Source organism: Pinus tabuliformis, chromosome 2_2 (assembly GCF_031772625.1).
Source record: "Pinus tabuliformis cultivar Carrire ecotype Pingquan chromosome 2_2, CPIR1, whole genome shotgun sequence".
In the NCBI taxonomy this organism is placed as follows: Eukaryota; Viridiplantae; Streptophyta; class Pinopsida; order Pinales; family Pinaceae; genus Pinus; species Pinus tabuliformis.
In genome coordinates this window covers 717,719,276-717,726,970 of record NC_142300.1, presented here as the reverse complement: position 1 = coordinate 717,726,970, position 7,695 = coordinate 717,719,276, and the positions used below count along the sequence as shown (strand labels likewise).

Sequence of the window (7,695 nt, the reverse complement as noted above, 5' to 3'; positions counted from 1 at the left end):
GTTGAAGTCTTGGTCAGACCATATCTTTTCTCTTAGAAAAGTTTGATAGTCCGTTTTATTGATTGTTTACTTATTTTTCATTTTATTTTAATAAAGAGACAAAAGGTTGCGCAAAGTTTAATACTCAGTTTTATTAATTGTATAATAAACAGTAAAGATACAATGTATACAATGTCATTGTTTGGGAATCTCAACATAAGGTTAAAAAATTAATTATTGTATAATAAACAGTAAAGATACAATGTATACAATGTCATTGTTTGGGAATCTCAACATAAAGTAAAAAGAACAAATTCTTCGCAACAGAAATTATTCTTTAATTTTGTATATTCCCTATCTCTAATTAGTTTCATTCAATTTTATAAATTACTTTTGTTAAGCCTTTATTTTCCTAATTATGTCTATATCTTATTATATTTCTGTTCTGCATGTGTGATGTTTATGTTTCAAATGAGAAGTAAAAGTTTATAATAAAATTATCTTTTATTATTTGTGTGTTGAATTTGATATTTTGTTGAATTTAAGTTGTTGTGATTTATACTGAGTTTATAGGGAAGAGTTTTCTGTAAAAATTATATTATAATTTATTTGTCTATACGTTTCTAACCCACAAGTGTAATTTATCTTCAACTTTACAGTGTGATTTTTACCAAAAATTCTTCACTATAAATTTGATATTTTATTTTGATATTTTATTTTTTATTTTTTTAAATTGTTAATTTTTTTATATTTAATTTTTTAAAATAAAAATATACTTTCCTGAAAATATCATGCCCCGTATCCAGGCGGAAAAAAAATATATTGATACAGATGGAAATAATATTTCTATAAAGTAATTTATAATAAAAATATATAAAATTCGAGAGAAATATTTGAAAATAACATAAAAAATATTTTAGAAAATGATGAATAAGAAAATATTCAAAGAAAATAAATTTAGAATATAGAAGATCTAAATCCATGAAAAACGGAAACAGTTTAAGATACCACTGCTTCCCACATCTCGTTAAAAAGAGTATACAAATCCAAAACATCCAAAAACATGACGGAAATTGATACTGGCCAAATTCCGGGTTCAATATATAAGCGGGCTATTTCATGCTGCTACCATACGATATAAAAAGGTGTTACAGGGTTGCACTTAGAATGTAAAAATGAAGGTATGAATGAGACATATACATTTCCATATACAGAATGACTTCAAATTTCCTCCTAATCCTGCTATTCGATTGGAATTTAATACCAGGAATAGCAACATGTTTTTACTTAAATATTTTAGTCCTTGCTGGACTTCTGCAACTCATTAAGAGTCAAAAGCTAGATTTACTAAAAGACAGCAGCACAGTGTCCCACAGCTATGTGCGCATATTCTACTGGTGTGAATGATACCCGAAACGTTACAGAAAGCAAGCTTCTATTCTGCGCATTAGTATCAGGTTTAGATTCTAAAGACTATACATGAACAAGCACTAAGTAAACTTGGAAGCTACAAAAAGGCAGTAAATTCAGGGGCCCTGCAAAGAAGAAAAGTCTATGCCAAATGCAACTACCATCATGCCTATTCATTGCATGTTGTAGATTCCTCGTAATAATAAGGAGACATTTTTCCATCCTAGGCAATTGGCTTGGCCTTCTGTTGCGGAGTGGCCTTATGCAACATATCTACCACCCTCCTCATTGATGGCCTGTTGATGGGCAGGGAGCTCGTGCATAGGAGTCCTACTTCCAGAACCATCATCATCTCTTCCTTGAAGCAACCCAGAAGCTTGGGATCCAGCACTTCATGCCATCCATTCTTTTTCTCTATTACCCACTTCACAAGATCTTTGTTCTCTCCAAATTCTGAATCTACTGGCCTCCTGCCGGTCATGAGCTCCAAGATCATCACTCCAAAGCTATAGATATCACTCTTTTCATTCACCTTAAGTGTGTAGGCGTACTCTGCACAATACCATAGCTAAAGTTCTCAAATGGGACTTTCGTACAAAACTATTCAAAAGCTAAAGAAAAGCAATGGTGATATAAGATTGTAAATCTAAAGAAATGAAAGATTGATATAAGACTGATTCCTACTTAATTTATAAAAAGTTCTCTACAAAACTAATTCAGATTAACATTAAAAAACATCAATATCAAGTTCAGAGTGAAGCAATTAGTGCAGAGTTTAATTTCAGGGAAAAACAAGCATGACAAGAGCTCACAATTCCATTTAATGGAGAAAGGAGCACAAGAAGAGCAAGGTGAGGTATAAATGGCCATCCATATAAACAGATTAACTGGATAAAGTAGGCAAAACAAGAAATCCGAATTCAGGAATAAAATGAGAACACAAGCAACCAAACAATTCGCAAGCACAAAATCAAATTATATTGGTCACTTGACCAAGGTCCAGATCAACCTCAAATAAATGGACTAAACACAACAATATGAACCTTAAAGTTAGAAAGAAATCTAGAAAAATCTGGAGAAACACCAAATAGAATTCTCTTAAAGTATGCAACAGAACCAACCTGGAGCTATATAGCCATAAGACCCAGCAATTGCAGACATATAATCAACCCCCATGCCACAGCTCTGCAGAATTTTCGCGAGACCGAAATCTGCAACGTGAGCGTCATAATCCTCATCCAGCAGAATATTATTGGATTTAATGTCTCTGTGGACAATGGATGGCTCGCAATCATGATGAAGATATGCCAAACCCTGAGCAGCTCCAAGGACAATCTTGTATCTTATGGGCCAGTCAAGAACACTAGACTTAGGCCCATGAAGTAGATCCCCCAAACTCCCGTTAGGCATGTACTCATAGACCAACAGATTGGATTCCTGATTACTACAACAGCACCATAGCTTCACGATGTTCTTATGCCTGATCTTTCCCAGTATGTCCACCTCTGCCTTGAAACCATTATCATTGGAAGCATCGCCTTTACTACTGCTCCAAAGCCTCTTAATGGCCACCGTCTCCCCATTGCTCAGCGTGGCCTTGTAAACCTTACCAGCTCCGCCGCTCCCAATAATATTATCTTCATCGAAGCAATCCAGAATCTCATTTTTACTGAAACTCAACCTGTGAAATGAAGTCAGCATCCAGGAGGATTTGTCAGCGGACTTTTTCCTCTTTGTATTTGCAAAGCTCCGGTACCTTCTGTAAAACAAGGCAAGCCCAAGGACAAAAATAATGGGAGACAAAGCAAACAAACAACGAAGCAGCCACCACCATTTCTGCTGCTTAGCTTTTTCACTGCTTTCTTCAGAACATGACTTCGTGCCGTTAAAGCTCTCGCGGCTACACAACTCGGGATTTCCCAAAAAACTCTCTGCATACACCAGATTCTCAAACGCCGAAGGAACTGCGCCGGACAAACGGTTGTCCGAGACATTAAAATAATTCAGCTTCAGATTCCCGAGCTCGGAAGGAATCGGTCCCGTGAGAAGATTTTCCGACAGGTCCAGATAATTAAGCACTGTCAAAGTACCAAGACTTGCAGGAATCGAGCCGGAAAACTGGTTTTTTGCAAGATTGATATCGGACAGTTGCTTGCACGAACTGATTTCAGCAAGAAGCTTTCCACTTAGCTTGTTATTACAAAGGTCCAGCTTTTCGAGCTGTTGCAGCTGCCCCAAGCTGGAAGGCAAAGCGCCGGAGAGTAAATTATCGTTGGCGGTTATCTCGCTGAGGTTCGGCAGCTCGCCGATTTCTGTAGGCAGGCTGCCTGTAAATGCATTGCCGTTAATGCGGAGCTGTGAGAGATTTTTGCCTTTGGCGATTTCGGGAGAAATATGGCCTTCAAAATTATTGTTCTTGAGCTCCAGAAGTGAGGTGTGAGGAAGTCCCCAGAATGAACTTGGCACCGTGCCATTAAAATTATTGTTTCCTAGCCTAACTCTATTTAAACTCGTGCAGGTTCCCAAGGTTTCAGGTAAATTACCAGTGAACGTGTTGTTGAAAATGTTGAGCATTTCGAGCTTTTTCTTCTTGCACAGGTCCGGAGGAAGGTTTCCGGAAAGCTGGTTATTTGCAATATCCAGTACTTGAAGTTCCGAATTTCTGCCCAGATTCTCTGGTAAAGTACCTGTTAGTCTATTCGTGAAGAGCTTTAACTGGGTGAGGCTCGTAGAGAAACCCAAGCCTGGAGGTATTTCACCAACCAGTTTGTTTCGATACAGATTCAAGGATTCCAGATTCAGTCTGCCCAGCCCAGCAGGAATCGAACCGGTGAGCATATTCATGGAAGCATCGAACCTCTTTAAAGATTTCAAGCCGCCAATGCCCACCGGAATGGGACCTGATAAATTGTTCTGGTAAAGCTCGATCTGTACAACATTTTCCAGCTTAGTGAAGCTCTCGGGAATCAAACCTGAGAACTGGTTAGCCGACAAATCCAAATTTGTTAGCTCGGCGAGATTGCCTATCGTCTCTGGAATTTCTCCGACGAGGCTGCAGTTCTCCAGCCATAGATTTTGCAGCTTCGTCAGTTTCCCGAGCTCGGGAGGTAGAGCTCCGGTGAGAGAAGGATTGTAGGCCAAATAAAGCTGCAAAAGATTTGAGAGATTGCCTAAAAATGGCGGAATCGTAGTGTTGAGAAGATTGTTGACGAGATTTAAGACTTGCAGCTCTGGCAGCTGGCCGAACGAAGGGGGAATCGGACCGCTTAAGTTATTTCCTGAAAGATCCAGATACTTTAGCCTCGAGAGCTCGGAGATGAACTCTGGGAGTCGGCCGACGATGAGATTCTGCGATAAATCCAAATACTGGAGTTTAGAGCATCTTCTCAAGTCCGCAGGAATCGAACTGTTGACGGAATTATTCGCCAAGGAGAGGTTCTTGAGACCACGGATTCTGCAGACGACGATCGGGAACGGTCCCGCGATGTTCGTGTTTGAAAGATCGAGTCCTTCCACGAATTTTTCACCGGCAGCGCACGTAATTCCCGTCCAATTACACGGAGAATTGTCATTCTCATTCCAGTTCTTGAACGCGCCTGACGGATCGTCGAATCCGCGTTTCAATTCCTGCAAAATAAGTACTTCTTGCGAACCGCCAATAGCAAAGCGGCATAATATTATCAGAACCAAAGAGAAAAACACAAAATGCAGAGAGCTTTGCCGTGACATTTTCTGGTCCATGGCTTCAAATTTTCCCGGCAATGCACAGAAACAAAACTTAGACTTCCTTTCCCTTCCTCGTACCTCTTTCCTCCTCGTGTCTTCTTTCAGTTTCAAAGCTCAAAGCACAAGCTTCCACGTTCTGGAAGAGCCAAACTCCATTTTAAGGATATGAGTCAACCTTCATTATGGTCCTCACTCTAATTTGATTATTAAATTATGATATTTTTTTTGCCACATTTAAAAAATAAATATTATATAAATGAGAAATTAAAATAAAAACACAAATCACATTGAAGAAGAGTCCTATTTCATTGAAGTTAATATTAACTTTTGTGATCCTCACAATGCACATACCACCACATGCAATAATGGGCATATGACACTTAGCCCAACTTGTACTAACTTTATAGCCTTTGATGGGATTTATACGGGTGATAGGTTATTAATTTAGGTGTATGTAGTATTTTTTGATGTTATTAATTTAGGTGTATGTAGTATTTTTTGATGTTATTAATTTAGGTGTATGTAGTATTTTTTGATGTTTACTCTTGCACATTGTCATTATTATAGCTCAGCTTCGGTGTTTCAACTAGCCATGATGGAAGCAACCTTGTTTTCACGACTAATAGGCTTTAAAAGCTCATAGATTCCAAAGGCGCACCCTACTCTATGTTGTTAGGGTAAGTTTCTTTGGGCCTAACTTGTATGTTATTTCATCTCCTATTTCTATGTGAATTTTTTCTCTATTGAGGAGACACATTGGCCTCCATTTTTCCATCTTTATTTTTTTTTCCAAACTCCCTTCTTCGGATTTAGTTGCCTTATTGTTTTTTCTAGGGCCCTGTTTTGCTTTTGAGGTCTCTCTATATCCTCCCCTTTTATGGTGTCAATTATCTCTATATCCTCCCCTTTTATGGTGTCAATTGTGCTTAGTGAACATTGTAATTTCATGGGGAGGCGCAACTCATAGTATATTCTCATCTTAATTGTTGCCCCAGAAATCTTGACCCAAATTTATAATATAATACAATGAATATCATTGTTTGTATTTTTAAATTTAACTTTTATTTATTTACTTAAATTTTAATATTGTAATGAATTTTATATACTTAAATCTTAATATTATGATGAATTTTATATGTGTGTGAGAGTGATGATTTAATTTTATATGTGTGAGAGAGTGATAGTAAAACAGAAATATATATATATATAAATATTAAAATGGGTTTAAATTATTAATAATGGTAACTAATTAGCTTATGTTTTATTTTAATTATATTTTGTGAATTTAAAGAAAAAATATAGATTTTTTATATAAAATTAGTAAACTTGATTGAAATAGACTTTAGTTGTAGATTATCTAGGCCAACCAAACTTTGACATGATTGGATAGCATTTGATAGGAAAATGTATATCTAATTTAAATAAAGTAAAGTGGATATGGGTATCACTACAACCTTGAAAATAATGTTGGAGACTAAAAGTTACAAAAGAATGTCTAGGCCAACCATACTAGTTTTTTCTTTTTACCTAGGGTTATTTGGGGTATGTGTACATTTTGTTCATAGGAAATTAAATAATATAAATTGACCATGTTTTAAATAATCAATTCAATATCATAAACCTTTCAAACTAATTAATAACTAAAAAGTGCTTTGAAATAAAACTTTTTATATAATTAATAATTAAATGGTGTTTTTAGATAAAAGCATTTTTGAATAGATAAACACTTTATTCTACATCATAAATACAACCACTAAATCCATTATTTATAATAATATTAATATAAATGTTTTATTGGTAGTAAGAAATTATTCTCTAATCATAATTCAAAATGCACTAATCTCTTTAATTATTATGATATGCATTTTTGTTTTTAGAATAATATTTTTCGTATAATATGATTAGTAAATATCACTAAATTTTAACTTTTAAATTTAAAAGAAGCAAAAGCTAGCCAATTAAATGTCATCATTCTCAGGATGGACTTAAAGATACAAAATAGTAATATGACACACTTGTGTATGAGGGGAATTACCATTACACTCCAAAGTGAATATTTTAATGTAAGTTGGTTATGTTATTTTAGTAAATAAATATTAATTATAGAAAAATAGTTATATATATATATATATATATATATATATATATATATATATATATATATATATATATATATAAAGTTTAATTGTGTGTTGAGATTTCACTACTCTTAATTTGTAAGAAATATTACTTGAAAGTTATATAAGTGTATTTAGCAATAGTATTATAATAAATATTTTGGAAAATAAAAAAATATGTTGTGTATTAATAATAAAGACAAGGCGTAAAAGAGTTGTTGAAATTCAAAATAATCACAAAAAGTTATAAAATATTGTGGAGAAAAAAATCTTATTAAGAAGATAGTTCACTTTTGATGGAATTGAAGCCCATTAGCAAAAAATGATATATGGTTAACAAACTTTATGCAACATAGAAGCATTTTGTACAATTGTCCACCATATAATGTAAGAAGAAGCTTTTGGAACAAATTAATGAGGTGCTCCTTCCCCATTGTGTAACTTGTGTAATACCAAAAAGTTC

General features: G+C 34.8%; 1 protein-coding gene across 1 annotated transcript; it reads right to left on the bottom strand.

Annotated features, from left to right (window-relative positions):
• Positions 1-1,066: 1,066 nt before the first annotated feature.
• Positions 1,067-5,213, bottom strand: LOC149194684 (uncharacterized). The gene is made up of 2 exons (XM_089405127.1): positions 2,511-5,213; positions 1,067-1,941 (listed from the first exon to the last, which is right to left on the bottom strand). Exons 1-2 carry the CDS (start codon positions 5,128-5,130, stop codon positions 1,613-1,615), a joined length of 2,949 nt encoding a protein of 982 aa, XP_089261253.1. The 5' UTR covers positions 5,131-5,213; the 3' UTR covers positions 1,067-1,612.
• Between the last annotated feature and the right edge of the window lie 2,482 nt (positions 5,214-7,695).

Coding starts and splice junctions, on each gene's coding strand:
- LOC149194684 (XM_089405127.1), bottom strand. CDS start 5,130: ATGGACCAGAAAATGTCACGGCAAAGCTCTCTGCATTTTGTGTTTTTC. Junction 1,942..2,510: donor TTATGGCTATATAGCTCCAG/GTTGGTTCTGTT, acceptor GGTATTGTGCAG/AGTACGCCTACACACTTAAG.